The following is a 19956-nucleotide window of genomic DNA, read 5'->3' as shown; positions in this document are numbered from 1 at the left end:
CGCGAAAATTGTGTCACTGTCCAAATATTTCTGGACCTAACTGTATATGATAATGTCCCCCTCCTGGTATACTGTATAAGATAATATCCCCATCCTAGTAAATATGTCTCCATTCTGTCTAATGCAAAAAACAACATTGTACTCACCCTCTCTGGCTCCCACCTCGGGTAACGTCCTCCTGTGTAGCCAGCACACAGTAGCCGAAAGCTTTCATAGGCATCGGTGCTATTGTAATGCATAATGTCATTGTCATGCGCAGCCCTCAGTCAATGGGATGCAGATGAAAGCTGCCGGATTCTGGCATGTGTATCGCAGTACAGGGACCCGATGGGTCTCTGCGCCGTGATGCATTTCAGCTGGATGTGCAGCTGAAGCAGGGTCTGAGGCCGGCGAGCCCTCTGCACCTCAGGGCCGGGTCGCGGTTGTGATCCCTGCGACCGCTATCGTGCCACCCCTGGTGGTGCTGTTTTGGAATAAAATAGCTTTTTTTTTTCTTCCAATCTCATACAACCTCTCTAAGAAAATTACTTTTGCACAAGATAACGTCACCGAGACATTAGCCATGAATTACACCGGCCATTAATGGACTAGTATATTATTCTGTTTATATAAGAACACAAACTAGAGCCGGCTGCATGTTGATTCCGCAGAGAGATGAGTTCCAAGCTATAATAAAAGTGATGATGTTAAGTGGTTTAAATTTAACAGATGGCGTACTCTCTAATTGCAAAGTAATTTACAAGATGCTATAGAAGTTAATTACAATACATATGTGTGTGTCATAAAATTTTAGAAATCATAAATCCAAATGAGAGTTATGAACATTTCCGATAGGTTTTTCTTTCTTACCGGATTGTTCCTCATGGCTCCGCCTACGGCTCTGGCAGCTTTCGAATTGCCGCTGAGCTCAGCAAGTTCCTTGTAGGTGATCGTCTTCCCCACTGACACGTTCTTCAGCAGAGACAACAGCACAGTTTTCTGGAATGAATCTACAAGAAGGGAAAACCTTAATGTAAGTAACACAAGAATATAGAGATTATTACTACCTTCATTGCACAATTTATCCTTCATGGGAATTATCGTCTACTTTATACAGGCGCTTACCAAACATATTTTTGGTACAGTCTACGTTTTCGTGATTTTAGACCAAATATCTTCATCAATTTTCAATCCTGAGAATAGAAAATTACTAGTTCATAACTAGCAACAATAAAAACAATCTGTTACCCCAAATCACCCATCCGTAGGATAGATGAACAATGTCTTACTGCTAAGGGGTCCAACTTGTGGCCTCCCTTCCGATCATTAGGGTGGAGGTCACAAGCCCAATAGAGAGTGAGAAGGACCTTCAATGCAATTATGGTCACAATGGGCACTGGTGGTCAACTGAAGGGAATCGGTCGTAATAAAAATCCTACGTTCACAGTGGTAATCTGCAGATAAATACTACTTAAATCATGTCAGCCCAGGCCCAGCTGGGGTCATGGATCCATTGACTTCTTGTAACGCCTGCCTCGATCCACAGACTCAGACGGGCTGTAATGGACAGGCTAGAGGGAAGCCACTCACCAAGCAGGACCCCCAGAACCCTTAAACCCTTTAACCCCTATACAGGGATTTGGAATTACACAGGGCCCTGGAGATCGCTACCTGTGGAAGGCTGCAGTCCGATGAGAGTAGTTGTCAGGCAGGGTCAAACCAGGTATTGCAGAACAGGGACAGAATCGGCAGGCAAGGACATAATCAGAAAACGTAGCAGAGGTCAAATCCGGACCGGGCAGCGAGGTACAAAAACAGCAGGCAGGAGGGTAGTCAGAAAACACGCAGAAGTCAGCACACAGGAATCACTAAACAGAATAGGGCGGACCAGGAGCCAGGAAATCAGAACTATCTCTGGCAGAGGTCAGCAGACAGGAGGGGAATTAAGAAGGGTGTGGTGTCTTCCCATTGGCTGTAGCTGAATGATGGCAACTTCAGCTGGAAGACACACACCACCTGCAGTCAGCCAGTGGTACTGCAGATCCCAAGATAACCCAGCCCAGTGGATGATCGGAGCCTGCGCCCACCGGTACCTCTGGCATCGACTCCTCTCCTATCACTAGCACCATCCACGGCAGGAACACAGTGTTGCCTGGCGATCGGAGTAGAAGTCGCTGGAGCGGACTCCGGTGGTGACGTAACACTTCTCTCACCAAAAGCTTAAGAAAAACCCTTTAGTGCTGAAGCATTTGAATAGGTTCCCACCTTGGAGATGAAAGTTTTGGTCAAAGTTTGGTTCTTCCAGAAGGATAAGATGAGGTATGGAGTTGCTGATCTAGCCTAGTTTTATGGCTAAAAAGAATAAAAATATCTTGTTTTTCGACATAACACTGGGATGGCCAATGGGTCACAATTCCATATACCTTTATATCCTGTACTTTCATATACTACTTGTCCTAATGCCAGGAGGCCTTGAGTGGTCTACAGTAGCCTTTAGACCACTTAGATCATGTAGTGAGACAGAGCTTGAAACGAATGGTGATGAAGGATGCCCCCTTTCAATATCCGAAGGGTTGAGCAAAGACAGATGACCACACCACTCAGCAGTTTTTGTCAACTACATAGAAATGCAAGGGAACTGGTATTTACCTGCATATATAGTAAAAATCTGCAAGTAAATACTATTTTAAACATGTATGGCAGTCGAAAGTCCCACGTATAGATTAGACTGATGGTGGATTAATGAGTATGGGGGCGCTGGCCAACTGATGATTGGGGAGGATGTTGATCACATGCCTCATTTAGGACTGCCAATCTCATTGTTGTCCGAGAGATAACCCACTGCCGGACGTATAAGTCAACGATTTTCTCATAGAAAAAAACAGGAATACTCAACTAGGCAAGCACTTCTGTGTATAGGAGAGTTGGCTGAGATGGCTGTCAACCAAACTATCAGCTGAAGCATGTTTGGCTGACAGACATCTAACATGTTTGGCCAGCCTAACTGGAAGTTCTGCTGCAGGGAGAAAACTAAGCTATATTCTCCCTGATGCTGCTTGCTTCAAATCAATGGCGGCTTTAGGGCTCAGTACACATTCAGTGCATTACACACTTGCCACCAATTCCTGATGGACATCTTGCTCACCCTACATGCTGCGAACATGTCGCTGGGAAGGATGTCAGTCAAGAAGCAGTGGGAGGCATTACAGCGTGCTCACTGGGCAGTGAGAGCCATTATAGAATACTCACTGGGTAATGAGAGCCAATACAGAGTGCTCACTGGGCAGTGAGAGCCATTATAGCATACTCACTGGGTAGTGAGAGCCATTACAGCGTTCTCACTGGGTACTCTACTCAATGAAGACTGTTAACATCATCAATGCTGCCTCCATAATTGGAAGCGAGCGGCTACAGGTAGAATATAACTTCATTTACTCCTTGCAACTGAACTTCAAGTTAGACTGCCACATTTTTAAAGTAGTATTTATGTGCAAAATATCCCTACTGATGCAGGAAACTCCATTTTTTATTTGGGAATTATAAAAACAGTTGAGTGGTGTATTCATCTGTTTTCGTTCATCTATGTAAAAATTTAATGGGGGTATGTGTGATCACTACTCTTTTCAAGCTCCTTCTCACTGTATAACCTGTGTGTATTATGCAGGTTGGTATAAAGATGACTGTAGACAATGCAGGACCTCCAGACAGATAACATTAGGTCAGGGAGTATCAAAATCCAGGATGAGAAGGGATATGGAGTGGTGATCCGTTGGCCAACCCAGCCTTCTAACTAAAATCAAGGTATTTTTTTCATTATTTGCAATTTTAAGACTGAATAATCACTCTGAAGAACCAAATCTTGTCCAAAACTTTGAGATTTGATGGGTCCTTATTCAAATACCTGAACTCTCTGTAAGCTTTGGTGAGAAAAAGCAAAAAATTCTCTTAAGCATTAGGACTTATTATGGCATTGGTTTATGTTAATTTCATAGCTTTTTGTTTTATCTCGAGCCATGGTGACTTGCATGGATGAACGATCTGTAGGAAGATCTATCTTGTGCAACCCTAGATAGGACCACCAGGTCCTTCTTCACTGTTATCTTGATTGTAACGAGCCATCGGGATGCTGGTATTCCTCTTTGCATTGTTCCCACAATGATGTCCTTCGCCAGTGATTGTTCTCTTCGAATGATGTGTCCAAAGTAAGCAAGTCGTAGCTTGGTGATCCTTACTTTGATTTGTTCCAAAATTAATTTGTTTGTTCCTTTTGCCATCCATGGTATTGATAATATCTTTCTCCAGACTCACATTTCAAAGGAGTTGATTCTTCTTCGGTCTTGTTTCTTTATTGTCCAGGTTTTGCATCCATATGTTAAAAGGAACCTGTCACCAGATTTGGTGACTATAAACTGCGGCCACCACTAGTGGGCACTTATATACAGCATTCTAACATGCTGTATATAAGAGCCCAGGCCGCTGTGTAGAGCGTAAAAATCACTTTATAATACTTACGTAAACGATCGGTGCGGTGCAGATGGGTCATATGGGTGTCTCCGTTCTCCGAGTGCGGTGCCTCCTCTTTCGGCCATCTTTGTCCTCCTTCTTCTGAAGCCTGGGCGCATGACCCGTCATATGTCATACACATAGGCGGGCAGTGAGGTCCTGCTCATGCGCACTACAATACTTTGATCTGCCCTGTGCAGAACCTCAATGCCGGCTAGTGTGGATGACGTAGGAAGAAGAAGGAGGACAAAGATGGCCAAAAGAGGAGGCGCCGCACCCGGAGAACAGAGACATCAATCTGACCCATCTGCACTGTATCGACCGTTTAGGTGAGTATTATAAAGTGATGTTTACATTCTACACATCGGCCTGGGCTCTTACATACAGTATATCAAAATGCTTTATATAAGAGCCCACTGGTAGTGGCCGCAGCCTATAGGCCCCAAATCTGGTGACAGGTTCCCTTTAATACAGAAAAGATGGCATAGTTTACAAATAAGAATTCCATAGTAACGTTGTTCCACCAATCTCAGCCCATAGCCCTGTAAGAATCAGACAATCCAGCAGCCCAAGTTCGGCACATATCTACACCATTGATAGTAGGGTCCTAACATTTCCTTATATAGAACAAAACGAAAAAACGCTCACCACTGCAGAGACAAGCCTGAATAGATCCTCCTGTTAATATCCAATAGTCCGTCACGGATTACGGCAGCAAGCCGAGAAGATAATGGAACAAAGCACAAGTGGGCTTGTGCACACTGATGAATGGCAATGTGGTATACATCTGCCATTCATCAGTGGGCACAAGCCGGTGTCTTTACTTGCAAAATGGATATATTTTTCTAATCAAGTTGAAATAAATAAAGAATAATTTTTATTTATCCTTTTGGAGTCCAGCTGGAGCTTTCCCATTGATTTGTTCTAACATTTCCTTATATTATCATAAACAGGGAGAGGAATACGGGGGGGGTATGCCATGCTAAAACCACAGAATCCAGAAAATTTTAAATAAATCCCTTTATTTTCATAAGTCTACATGTTTCAGAGATATAACTATCTCCTTCTTCAGGACAAGGGAAATCATACTGAAGGACAAGGGTATGATTTCCCTTGACCTGAAGAAGGAGATGGTTATATCTCTGAAACGCGTAGACTTATGAAAATAAAGGGATTTATTTAAAATCTTCTGGATTCTGTGGTTTTACAGCGGCATACAACCGTATTCCTCTCCCTGTTTATGATACTATTAACTGACGGGGCCGCTGCTAACCACCACCGTTACTTGTGCAGAAAGGAGTTGTGACTGGCACAATCCCACCAGGTGATTGCGTTTTCAGCACTAGACAAAAACCCTATACCGGGTAAGACCCTATTTTTGCGCTTTTATTCCACAGTTACATTACATTTCCTTATATTAGGGGGCATTTCCCTTATTCCAGGGCATCATTTCTTCTCTATATTCCTAGTAATGACATCCATTAGCATTTTTCTATATGGAAGTAAAAATGTCATTGAACTCTTGAGCTTCCACCAAAGTTACTTAGGTTTGCCCGGAAGGCTTGAGAGCAATTTTTCAAGCTGGTTAAATGAAAAGTTAAAGAAAAAAAAAAAAGATTTTTAGACTGAAGGGAATGATAATCACTTTGTTAAAGGGGCAAAAAAATAGAGTATGTTTAGTCTTTAATATTATAACATTAAGCAAATTAAACATAAGCATAATCCAGGTGATACCAAAAGAAGGTCACCGAAGAAATTAACTTTTTTGTTCATTAATTTACATGGATTAGCAGAGGGCAGAAAGATAGCAAATCTGCTCCAATTTTTTCCTATGATATAATTTCAAACCGAACACCGAGTGTGGCAGTAGGTTGACTGTGGGGTTAATCAGACTGATTTGTCCTTTTAATTGCTTTCTATTCAAAGAAAATTCATTAGATAATGTTCTCTTCAAAATTCATGAATCAATTTAACTGGAGAAACCACATTAACGGCTTTGGGATCATTAGCAGAAGCATCCGTGTTACTCGTTGATTGCTGCGAGAGTTTCCTTAGGCAAACATGGGATTGTTTATTGTGATATCTTCTCGAAAAGATTGCCTTTATTTTGGGTGGCACGTTGCTGCTTCACATAAGAACTTGCCGCTCTTCGGTAAATATTCATAGAGGGGAATATTAAGACGAGGACGATCTCTATGCCGCGGTGCGCTCTCGTAGTAGCGTAAATTCAACACAAGCAGAAATCGGCGAGTCAGTTTGTTTCCTTCTTTTTTTTTTTTTTTTGCAGGGGGACTGAAGAGGGAGGTTGGACCCAGCAGGGTGGCTGGAATTAGGCTTTGGGAAATCTGTAGGAATAAAATGAGAAGTCTATGCAAACTTAACTGGAGCATGTAACAGTTACAAGAAACAGGGGAATGGTTCCAAAAACATCATTTAAGAGGAGAAGAGTTAGAGAGAAAGAGAACAGAAAGTAATGTCCATGTCACTGAATCTCATTTACATAGCAATAGGACAGATTTAAAAACTATACAGCTCGGGGAAAAAACATTATTGAAAGCGGACGAAGTGGGTAAAAAATGTGCCTCCTGCACAATGTCATTCTTGTACTTTGAACAAAAAAAAAAGAGCAAGTACATGTCTCAAGTAGAGATGAGCAAACCCAAAATTCGGAGTTCAGTGTTAATACCGAACACACTTTACAAAAAAAGAAAAAAAACAGAGATCGGGCTTGTAGTTTGGGTGCTTTACATACACAAACCACTTGTATCCATCGCCGCTGTGCTTGGGTACACTCGGTGCTCAGCCCAGTGCAAGCCGCTTGCAGTGTCATTGGATGTAATGTGCACTCAAAAAAAAAAAAAAAAAAAAATGGAAAAACCCTGTCCATCCTCCCCCGGAAGTGATCTGTTTATGGCTGACTGCATGTGAGCAGACACCGGAACTGCTCATTAGAGTTTAGGTCAAGTCCGGGTCCCAAACTAAACTTCATCTAAAGTCCGGCTGAACCTGCCAAACCAAACTTCCATGGGTCTGCTAATCTCTAGTCTCAATTATATTGTGAAGCATGTTGTTCCCTCTACCGACTTTAAGGGAATTTGTCAGCAGGTTTATAATATGTAATCTGAGAGCAGCATGATATAGAGGCTGAGAAACTGATTCCAGGGATATGTCACTTGCTAGTCTGCCTGCTGTCATTTTGATAAAATGACAGCTTTCTCTGCTGCAAATCTAGCAGTACTCTGCATGTGGAGCTCTGTATAACCCCCCCACACCACTGATTGGCAGTGCAGAAAGCTGCTAATCAATGGTGGAGGTGAGGTTGGACCAGGAGAGACAAGAAAAGTCCTCTACTGATCATTGGCTTGTAAAAAACTGATACTGCTCTAAGATTGCACAGCAAAAACCTGCTGACAGATTCCATTTTAAGGTGTATCGGACCCTTTATTAGAATGTAAAGGCCCTCACACACACACACACACACACAGATAAATCTTTGGCAGATCTGTGGTTGCAGTGAAATCATGGATATATTTTTCCATTTGTACACAGCCACAAACCTGGCACTGATGGTCCACAATTTCACTGCAACCACAGATGTGCCACAGATCTGCCACAGATCTGCCACAGATCTGCCACAGATTTATCTGTGTGTGTGACAGGGCCTTAAAGTGTATAAAGGTTGTCTGTATGATTAAAAAAAATAGCATTATGGCTTCATTTTCAGTGGCAGCTATCCATTTTCAAATGGAAACTTGACAGACTCGAATGGTCTTCCATTGAGCCATTTACGTTCTACTATTTTCGACAACAAGCATAATGCTGCAGATTAAGCCGGACAAGAAATTAGATTGCCCTGCTAGTATGAACAAAGCCAAATCGACCAGCAGCACTAAACGGCTGCCATTTGGAAATATTTACCAATAGGCGGTCATTTACAAGGCTGTTTACACAGGCAGACCACATTATTCTCGGCAGCAGGACTTCTGCTTACACAAGATGATGTGCTGCCGAGAACAATTATCTTTTGTTCAACACAAAAGACGATTTCACCTAGGTAACACTCCGGGTCCCAAACTGAACTTTAAAGTCCGGTTGAACCCTCAGAACCTGAACTTCCACAGGTCCACTCATCTCTAGCAGCCACCTCTCCACTGACAGCAGCGAGTGACGGAGATTTGTTCTTTAGATGGGTACATGGGCCCCAGCAGTGGGTATTTGGGTATCTATCAGAAATGTGGGATGTATTCTGTAAATATGCTATAAATGTCCCAGATGGGAATAAGCCTTCAAAGAGTTTTGACTCGAGTGATTCGAGACGGCACTGTTTCGGGGATTTTGCTCCTCATCAGTACCGACTAAAGGCCTTGTTACACGCAACGACATATCTAACGATATATCGCTGAGGTCACGGATTCTGTGATGCACATTCGGCATCGTTAGCGACGTTGTTGCGTGTGACACCAACGAACGGCCGTTAACAATGGAAAATACTCACCTAATCGTCCATCGTTGACGCGTCGTTCCTTTTCAAAATATCGTTGATTGTTGAGGACGCAGGTTGTTCGTCGTTCCCGAGGCAGCACACATCGCTATGTGTGACAACTCGGGAACGACCAACTACAGCTTACCTGCGGCTGCCGCCAATGCGGAAGGAAGGAGGTAGGCGGGATGTTCGGCCCGCTCATCTCCGCCCCTCCGCTTCAATTGGGCGGCCGCTTAGTGACACTGCACAAACCGCCCTCTTAGAAAGGAGGCGGCTCGCCGACAACAGCGAAGTCGTTAAGCAGGTAAGTCCGTGTTACGGGTCCGAGTGATGTTGTGCGCCACGGGCAGCGATTTGCCCGTGACGCATAACCGACGGGGGCAGGTACTCTCGCAAGCGATATCGCTAGCAATATTGCTGCGTGTAATGGGGCCTCTAGGCTATGTGCGCAGACAGCGGTTTTTTTTACACTGCATTTTTGTGCGTTTTTGGCCGCAAAAACTGCACAAGAATGCACTTGCGGCAAAAACGCACCAGAAAAACACATGCATTTCGGTGCGTTTTTGGTTGCGTTTTTGATCACTGCGTTTTGCTTCGTTTTTCCAATGCATTGCATGGGTGTAAAACGCAGTAAAACGCAAGAAAGAATTGACATGTCCATTTTTTTTTAGCTCAAAAATGCAGCTAAAAAAAAAAAAAGTTGTGTGCGGACAGCAAAAACGAAAAGTCATAGACTTTGCTGGGGAAAAAAAGTCATGCAGTTTTGAGCCCAAAAACGCACCCGAAAAACGCACAAAAACTCCTAGTGCGCACATAGCCTAAGATTCTAGTTGGCTGCATGTGCCGCCTATGTGGGAACTATCTGAACCTGTGATCTAGCATGCAAATGAAGCAGCTATTTTGCACGATTTTTCCGCAAAGAGAAATAATATAGAGTATATACTTCTTACAAGAAGAATCAGCACTTTCTCATAATTACTAATATGTGGCCATTTTTTATTTTTTGGGTGCAAGTGCTCTTTTTTTTGTTAAGGAACTCATCAAGACCAGTGTCATTAATGAAGGGGGGAAAAAGCTAGATAGTAGTCTTGACGAGCTCTCAGATTTGGCTTAGGCACATGGTATAAAATAAAAAAGTGTATCTGGTAATTCAATGTCCAGCTGATAGATCTGATGTTTGCTCGTAGCCAAATGTGTTTGGAAGTCTCAGGGTTCTGGGAAATGTACAGTTATGATTCGAGCCCCATGTTCCTGGAAGCTGCTTTGGCGAATGTTGCTGAATCAGTAGGAATTGACATTCAAGTCTGGCGCTTTCCTTTTGGCAGGTTGTGTAAGCAAACAGAGAAACAGAAACTGACTGCGGATCAAAAGGAAAAACTATCCAGCAACCTGACTCTGGATGTTCTTCAATCTTTTCTGATGTCAAAAGAATCATTTCCCAATTACTTGACCCTTTGAATAAAAAGAGAGTTTAGCCTTAAAAGTGGTAATGTTATTTTCGCACTGACAGGTGATCTAAGAGGTTAGGCAGCAGTTGTCTTTCACTTTCTCAAAGTGTAACTAAAAGACCCAAATATCGAAAGCAACGCATAGTTGTTTATTCCGCATATTGTGCAAGTATACAGTGTGTCGGGAAGAGTTAAATTAAATGGCCCCAAATGTTGTTTTAAATAAGCTTCACCGATTGCCATGACGGCATTGGGCGTAGTTCAGATTCTGACTTGGACATCGACCTTCTGTGTGCTGATTCATCAACAGGCTAGCAAGAGTTAAGCCCACTTTACACGCTGCGATATCGGTACCGATATCGCTAGCGAGCGTACCCGCCCCCTTCGGTTGTGCGTCACGGGCAAATCGCTGCCCATGGCGCACAATATTGCTAGGATCTGTACCACGGACTTACCTTCCCTGTGACGTCGCTGTGACTGGCAAACCGCCTTTTTTCTAAGGGGGCGGTTCGTGCGGCATCACAGCGACGTCACACGGCAGCCGTCCAATAGAAGCGGAGATGAGCGAGGGAATATCCCGCCCACCTCCTTCTTTGCTCATTGCCGGTGGCCGCAGGTTCGACGATGTAGTTCCTCGTTCCTGCGGTGTCACACATAGCAATGTGTGCTGCCGCAGGAACGACGAACAACCTGCGTCCTGAACCAGCAACGAGATTTGGGATTAGAACGATGCGTCAACGATCAATGATAAGGTGAGTAATTTTGATCGTTAACTGTCGTTCCTGCATTTCACATGCAACGACGCCGCTAACGAGGCCGGATGTGCATCACGAATTCAGTGACTCCAACGACATCTCGTTAGCGATGTCGTTGCGTGTAAAGCGGCCTTTAATCTTTGCTAATCTGCTTGCTTGTTTGAGCACATGTTGTGGGAAGGCCTATCACATTTGCTCCCTTCCTATTTATGCTGGTTGAATCCTTCCACCCATGCCAAGTATAGTTTGTCTTGGTTGGTCTGTGAGGCGTTGTGGCCCAAACGTTCTGGTGAAAGTTGTGCTTATTGCTTAGTTGTGGAGTTTACCCCTGTTGTTTTGCAGCTTCCTTCCTGCTCTTGTTTTTCCTCCTGAATCTCTTATTGTATTAATCTTTGTGTGTGCTGTGTGACAGAGTTTTGTATTTTTCCTTTGTCTGTCTTTATCTGTGGGTTTCATCACACTCCTGTCTTGTCCCTCCCTGGAGGAGGGGGAAACAGATCAGGACTGATCAGGAGCAGGGCCAGTAAGGAGACTCAGGCCTCTCCACCATCAGGAGTATACTTGAGGTTAGAGATAGCTTAGGGCTCTTTACCTTGAGGGACAGCTTTGGAACCGCGTTCCCAGGTATCCCACAGTCATTGTGACACAACGTAAAGGGAATCAGTCACCTGGTTTTTGCCACCTAATCTAAGAGCACCATAATGTAGGGGAAAAGATCCTCATTCAGTGATTTTTTTACTTACTGAGCTGCTTAGTGTAATTTTGATATTTATTTTATGTCGGCTTATCTATTAGACATCAAAAGGGTCCATAGTCCGAAATTAGACATGCCGGATCTTTTCTACCCATACGGTCATCTGTCGGGTACCCCCAAACACATTATATTGCTACCCAAATTTATCAATATTGGTGGTTTCGACCAATTTGTGTTTCATGTGTATGAAAGTCTTATAAGTTTGGTCTTCCCGGATGACTTTTCAGCAGGGAAATACGAATGACAACCCTTACAGGGAGTCAAAATGGTCTACAATAGAATCTTTCTAAAGGCTGCTTTACAAGCAGCGACATCGCTAGCTATCGCACCCGCCCCTGTCGTTCGTGCGTCACGGGCAAATCGCTGCCCATGACGGACAATATTGGTACTGCGCGTCACATGCACATACCTTACTAATGACGTCGCTGTGGCCGGAGAACAACTTCTTTCTAAGGGTTGAGGTTCGTGCGGCGTCACAGCGACGTCACACAGCGGCCCACCAATAGAAGCGGAGGGGCGGAGAGCAGCTGCATTATCGACACTCCCACCTCGTTGCCGAAGGACGCAGGAACGCTGTTGTTCGTCGTTCCCGGGGTGTCACACGTAGCGTGCCTCAGGAACGACGAACAACCTGCGTCCCAGAAGTTCAACGACATTTGGAAAATGAACGACGTGTCAACGATCAACGATATTTGAGGTGAGGTCGTTAGCGGTCGCTCATACGTATCACATGCAACGACGTCACTAACGAGGCCGGATGTGTGTCACGAATTCCGTGACCCCAGTGCTATCTTGTTAGCAATGTTGTTGCGTGTAAAGCGGCCTTTAGAATTCGTTTTGGTAAAAGAAAATCACAAGTCACTATAAAACCGCTTGACCTGTTCCATCAACATTATGTGTATCAGTTACAGCAATTTTGGGGGAAAATTCCACTAAATTTAAATTCAATATCTATTTTGAAACAAAACGAAAAGTTTCGAATGAGAAAGAAAAATATACGTGTACACACAGGATAAAAAAACATTTCTTTAGCTCAACAATATGGCTTTTCTACCGGCTGCTCATAAAACCTCTAGTGGTTTCCGAAACCCTTCTCTTCATGATTGAGCTGTGCAGATAAAAGCATAATCCCACTTCTGCCCATTAGGTACACCTTCTGTAACAAAGAGGTTAAAATAGCAGTTGGGTAGTGGGAATAAATGACTAAAAGAAGGAACCTGCGCTTAGCAATTATGATGTACCGTTGCTTAAATGGCTTATCCACAGATTACCTGACAGAAATTTTCCACCTCTTACATGATTCCTCCCCCAACACGTTAGATGCAGCCAAATAGCTCTCTAAATCTTCTAGTTAAAATTAGTCCTGGAAAGCAGAGCGAGATATGTATGCACATACTTTCCCGTGGAAATCTGTACAGCGCTTACTTTACGGGACACCTCACCTGCTATTGATCCATTCAGACATAAACAAAAGGATGTCTAGTAAATTCCCATTATAGTCCCTGTGCAATTACCTTAATTCTCCGTAGTCACCTCCATCTGTCCACCTTTAACAGTAGAGGCCTGAGACACTACTGAAATCTAAATTGTCTTTGTCCAATCTGTAAAATGTTGCACTTAAGAAAAGCCGCACATACCTTCTTGATGAAACTTTATTAATTTTTCTATGCTCTATGTACTGTGTACATAGGGAGAGACCTGTCAATCATCCAGGAAAAGCCAGCCAGGGGCGGTGCTGGACTAGACTCATCTCTCCTAACAGTTCCTGGCTGGATCTTCAAACTATATTTTCTCTAAAACACTGGAGGGTGCCAGAGGAAGATATAACTAGGTGCACATGTACAGACCGGATCTGAGTCATGCTACCTGTGATTTGGGCAGCATGAACTGAGTGTAATGCTGATGTCCCTGCACTATCCTGACTCTCCCCTGCAGCAGGAACGCCAACATACTCACCACCGAGGTTGTACTCTGCGCCTGCTACCGGGGCCTGTACATATCCCACAGGTCCCCCAGGAGTGCACTTAGAGCGCTCACGCCCGCTCTCTTAAAGGGCTAGAGTGCCTTTCAAAGTATGGCTGAGAGGCACCAGGTACTTACGGCATCCTCCCCTTAGGGGAGGTGCATGCGCAACATGGTCAGTTAGTTACTGTCTTACTAGCTAAGCTAGGTGTCAGGTCCCATGAATCCTGTCCCCGTTACCTGTCGCTGTGCTTGCCTGTGCTGTCTGTACCTTAGTCCATCTTAGTCCATCCCTGCCACAGTCCCAAACACTGCTTTGAGAATGGCACCTGGTGTCTAACGGCAGCCAAGCCCCTACTCACCATCAGAGGCTTAGGCGAATACCCGGTGGGCTCTTAGTTAAGCATCTCCCATGTCAGGTTAAGCTCAGGTCCCCCTGTTGTCCAGTAGGTAGACTCCTGCTCGCCTCAACCTCAGTGAGCATTACATGAAGAGACAGGTTCCCTTTAACAAGTCTGATCAGGGACAGAAGATTAGATGCTACAGCCTGAAGTCTGACGTGGACCAAAAGGTTCTCCTGCCCAAAATTAGGACACCGATACCATAAACAACTACGGATTTTATATCAGGTACAAGGAGCTTCTAAATACATCAAAAGGCCTGATGTTGAGTATACTGTACAGCATGGGGAAGGATGCAATTTAGTTAAATACGTTTTCACCATGCCGTGAACCCCTTTAGGGCTTTCCCAAGAGAGATAGCGTTAGTAGTTTAAAGAAGTGGTTCACCCACATTTATTATTTGCTAGATCGATAATATGTTGAGAAACTATGTTTCTCTCAAATACCTTATGTTGGCAATAGTGCCTGTGAGTGGCGCTATTGCGGACCGCTGTTCCCCATGCCTCACCCCTGGGCTCCGTGACCTCGGGGATCCGGTGATGTCACGTCAACTTCCTGATCACGTGACATCACCGCGGCCGGCACCAGTCTTCCTGAGTCACTGGGCTGTGGGCGGTGTTTCACTGCTCGTCACAGTCCAGAGTGTCTCCTGCTTGCAGCGCTCTGCTGTGAAGGAGGAGGGATCTAGGAGCTGATGAGATGTCACGCTGGACTGTGCTGAGCGGTGAAACACCGCCCACAGCCAATCACTTATGGAGACTGTGGCCGGCCGCGGTGATGTCAGATCAGCAGGAAGTTGACGTGACATCACCAGATCCACGAGGTCACAGAACCCGAGGGGAACAGCGGTCCGCAATAGCGCCACTCAAAGGCACTATTGCCAACATAAGATATTTGAGAGAAACATGGTTTCTCAATATAATATCGATCTAGCAAATAATAAATATGGGTGAAACCACCCCTTTAAGCATAAGCACAGTCAAAGAGGCTGGCAGAAAACAGAAGCGGCCATTTGCCGCTGAGGTTTTGTCTTTGTTTGACAAGCAATCACTTGATGTCGGGGATAAACAGCTGTCTCATTTACAAAACCATGTCAATTACAGTTGCCCATGTGGTTCTGAAGGTGAAAGAGCTGAGGTGTTCTCCCGCAAAAACAAGTGATTTTTAACCCCTTCACCCACGGCCGATTTTCCATTTTTTTTTTTTCGCTCCCATTCTTCTGAGACCCGTAAACATTTTATTTTTCACTCAATCTTGCCATAGAGGGCTTGTTTTTTGCGGAACGAGTTGTACATTTTAAATAAAATCATGAGTTTTACCATATATTGTACCTTAAAACGGCAAAAAACTTCCAAATGCAGAAATATTGCAAAAGATTGCACAATGGATTTTGAGATATTTTATTCACAGTGTTCACTATATGGTAAAACCGATGTGTCGGTGTGACAAGAAAACATGTATAGGTTTACTTTTATCTAAGGGGTTAAAAACAAATCTGAATTTTGTTAAAAAAAAAAAAAGTGGCGCACGTTTTGCGTCATTTTCTATCACCCGTAGTGTTCTCATTTTTCGAGATCTATGGCTCAGTGATGGCTTATTTTTTGTGTCTTGAGCTGTCATTTTTAATGGTTGCATTTTTGCGCAGATTCTACATTTTGATCGCCTGTTATTGCATTTTGGTCAAAATTTCCGGCACGTTATTTTGGCATTTAGAATTTTTTGCCGGTACGCTGTGTACAGATCAGATTAGTTGATTTTATATTTTGATAGATCCTGCATTTCAGAACGTGGCCATACCAAGTGCGTGTATACTTTTTTAAGCCTTTAAACTTTAATTTTCAATGGGGCAAAAGGGAGGTAAATTGAACTTTGAGGGTTGTTTTTAAAAAATATTTTTTTTACTAGCGCTCCTAGGGGACTATAAGGATCAGCAGTCTGATCATTTATTCTTTTCTCCCGCTCAGAGCAGCACCGCTCAGATCGGGAGAAATGATAATCTCTTGTCTCCTGCAGTACTCAGCTGCTTGTTAAAGGACCTGAGTCATGTGAGCTACATGACCCTGTGCTATCATGACATGCATCGAATCCACGTGATCACGTCACGTGACTTCCGGTGGTGGCTGGTGAGTAAACATTTACTGCGATCGCCATTAAAATGGCGCTGTCACATTTTGATAGTGCCATTTAAAGGGTTAACAGGTACGGGTGGATAGTGATTCAACTCATGCCTGCAAGGCACATATGTCAGCTGTACAAATCATGCAAATCAAAAAAGGTCTGTGGAGCCTCTGTTAGGAGTCTCGACACAGAACGAGCCAGATATCCCTCCGGGAAGGACCTAGCCAAGGAGTGGCTCTTTTAGGAGACCACCATAACCACCACATTAAGTGGCCCTTTTAGTCAATATCCAACTCTTTGACGATTCTGGCTTCCCGGAGGGATATCTGGCTTGTTCTGTGTCGAGACTCCTAAAAAAGGCTCCACAGACCTTTTTTGATTTGCATACTTCCCAGGGAGCAATGCACCTAGGATTTCACTGTTTGAGCGCCTTTGTTGCCTGCTGGCAGTGTTTTCTCTGGCTGGTCTCCCCGAGATCAGTGATTGTTTTGTCTAGCTATACAAATAATAATCTTTATTTCTATAGTAATAATCTTTATTTCTAAAGCGCCAACATATTCCGCAGAGCTTTACAATTCAGGAGGCTCATATATATATCATATACATAAACATATACAAACAAGTAACAATTATAGAAGATACAATATTTAAAGGGAAAAAAAAAAGGCAACCCTGCTCGTGAGACCTTACAATCTACAATGAGATGGGGGGAGGGGCAAGGTACAAGTGCTTATTTACAATGACAATCCAGCCATCTCAAGGAAATGGGGGATAGATAATAGCTTCCTGGACCAGTTGGCCAGAGCCTTGAGATGCATTTGGGTGCCATGGAGTTTGACGTGGGGTTATGTTCTGAGAAGTTCTAGAGGGATTAGGTGAAATTAGTTTGGCTAGGGAGTGTGATAGGCCGCCCTAAAAAGATGCGTTTTTAGGGAGCGTCTGAAGTTGAGTAAGTTGTGATTTGTCCTAACTTCTTGGGGTAGAGCGTTCCAGAGGTTCGGTGCAGCTCGGAAGAAGTCTTGGATTCGGGAGTGGGAGGTTCGAATTAGTGTGGATGTTAGTCGAAAGTCATTTTCAGAGCGTAGAGAACGGGTGGGGTGATAGACAGAGAGGAGGGTGGAGATGTAGGGGGGTGCTGCACTGTGGAGAGCTTTGTGGGTGACAACAAGCAGTTTGAATTGGATCCTGTGATATATGGGCAGCCAGTGCAATGACTGGCACAGAGCAGAGGCCTCCGAGTAGCGGTTAGCCAGATAGGTGACCCTGGCTGCTGCATTAAGGATGGACTGTAGAGGAGAGAGTCTAGTTAGGGGGAGACCAATTAATAGAGAGTTACAGTAGTCAAGGCGAGAGTGGATCAGGGCCACGGTGAGGGTTTTTGTCGTTTCCATTGTCAGAAAGGGGTGGATTCTAGAGATGTTCTTGAGGTGCAAGCGGCAGGAGCAGGCAAGAGATTGTATGTGGGAGGTGAAGGAAAGATCAGTGTCAAGTATAACCCCCAGGCAGCGGGCCTGCTGCCTAGGACTTATCGTTGTGTCACACACAGAGAGGGAGATGTCAGGTTTAGGAAGGTTGGGAGATGGAGGGAAAAGCAGAAGTTCAGTTTTGGAAAGGTTAAGTTTCAAATAGAGAGCAGACATTATGTTGCAAACTGCAGTCAGGCAGTGACTTGTGTTCTGTAGTACAGCGGGGGTGAGCTCAGGGGATGAGGTGTATAGCTGTGTGTCATCAGCATAAAGATGGTACTGGAAGCCAAATCTGCTGATGGTCATTCCAATTGGGGCAGTGTACAGGGAGAAAAGAAGAGGGCCAAGGACTGAACCTTGAGGGACCCCAACAGTGAGAGGAAGAGGAGAAGATGTGGAGCCAGCAAATGATACGCTGAATGAGCGGCCAGAAAGATAGGAAGAGAACCAGGAAAGAACAGTGTCCTTTAGGCCGATAGAATGGAGCATAGAGAGAAGGAGATGGTGGTCAACAGTGTCGAAGGCGGCAGCAAGGTCAAGAAGAATAAGCAGAGCGTGGTCACCGTTACGTTTTGCTGTCAATAGGTCATTGGTCACTTTGACAAGGGCAGTTTCTGTTGAGTGTAAAGGGCGGAAGCCAGACTGTAAAGGATCTAGAAGAGAGTGAGTGGAAAGGTAGTGGGTGAGATGAGAGTAGACCAGGCGCTCCAAGAGTTTAGAGATGAAGGAGAGATTGGAGACTGGTCTGTAGTTGCTTGTGCAGGACGGATCAAGGGAAGATTTTTTTTTAATAATGGAGTAATGATAGTGTTTGAGGGAGGAAGGGAAGATACCAGAAGAGAGAGAGAGATTGAAGATTTTAGTTAGGTGAGTAGTGACAACCGGAGAGAGGGACTGGAGAAGGTGTGAGGGGAAGGGATCAGTAGGGCAAGTGGTAGGACGAGAAGAAGAGAGGAGCCTGGAGACTTCCTCCTCTGTGACTGGGTCAAATGTTGAAAGTGAGCTTGATGGGATATGGGGAGGGATGGGATTCACAAAGCTTGGTGGCTGGCAGCTGATCTCTTGGCGGATGTTTTCTATTTTCTCTGTAAATACGAGGCCAGGTCATCAGCATGAAGGTCTGTGATAGGGGTCTGTGCTTTGGGACTGAGGAGGGAGTAAAAGGTGTCAAAGAGCTTTTTTGCATTGTTGCATAGTGAGGAGATAAAGGTGGTGAAGTAGGTCTATTTGGCAAGGTGAAGGGAAGAGTTGTAGGTCCTTTACATGAACTTGTAGTGGATGAAGTTTTCTGGTGTGAGGGATTTCCTCCATAGGCGTTCGGCACTCCTAGAGCATCGCTGGAGAAATCGAGTTTGTGATGTGAGCCAAGGCTGTTTTACTCGGTGTTTGGAGGTTCTGAGGGTGAGGGGTGCTACTTGGTCCAGGGTGCTTCTGAGTGTGTCATTGTAGTGCTTTACAGCCAGATTAGGACAGGAAAGTGAGGAGATAGGGGATAGTGATAAGTGTAGAGAGTCTGTAAGTGTCTGAGAGTCAACGGCCTGTAGGTGTCTGAATTTGTGATAGGTGGGAGTGTGCTGGGGCGGACGAGGGTTTGTGAGCTTGAAGGAGAGGATGTTGTGGTCAGAGAGGGGAACAGGTGAGTTGTACGTGCGCGGATCCGCGCTGGCAGCCCGCAGCAGCCGGTGGGGATTAACACTATGAAAGCAGGTAAGTAACTTTACTGCCTGCGGTGGTTAAGGAGTTAAAGGGAAGCCATCATCAAAAAATAACCTATTGTTTAACCCCTTCAGCCCCCGGGCACTTTCCGTTTTTGCGTTTTTGTTTTTTGCTCCCCTTCTTCTGAGAGGCGTAACATTTTTATTTTTCCATCAATCTTGCCATATGAGGGCTTGTTTTTTGCGGGACGAGTTGTACTTTTAAATGAAACCATAAGTTTTACCATATAGTGTACTGGAAAACGGCAAAAAAATTCCAAGTGCGGAAAAATTGCAAAAAAAGTGTGATCGTACAATAGTTTTTGGGATATTTTATTCACCATGTTCACTATATGGTAAAACTGAGGTATCTATGTGATGCCTCAGGTCGGT

General features: G+C 44.4%; 1 protein-coding gene across 1 annotated transcript in view; it reads right to left on the bottom strand.

The window, feature by feature from the left end:
- The window catches only part of MGMT (O-6-methylguanine-DNA methyltransferase), a 612540-nt gene that overhangs the window by 69894 nt on the left and 522690 nt on the right, over nt 1-19956 (bottom strand). Inside the window, exon 5 of the mRNA XM_075352256.1 lies at nt 850-989. Coding sequence (XP_075208371.1) covers nt 850-989 — 140 coding nt within the window. The remainder of the gene's footprint in view (nt 1-849; nt 990-19956) is intronic.

Source organism: Anomaloglossus baeobatrachus, chromosome 5 (genome assembly GCF_048569485.1).
Source record: "Anomaloglossus baeobatrachus isolate aAnoBae1 chromosome 5, aAnoBae1.hap1, whole genome shotgun sequence".
Classification (NCBI taxonomy): Eukaryota; Metazoa; Chordata; class Amphibia; order Anura; family Aromobatidae; genus Anomaloglossus; species Anomaloglossus baeobatrachus.
The sequence above is the reverse complement of the archived record's forward strand: the minus strand, read 5'-3'. Positions and strand labels throughout refer to the sequence as shown.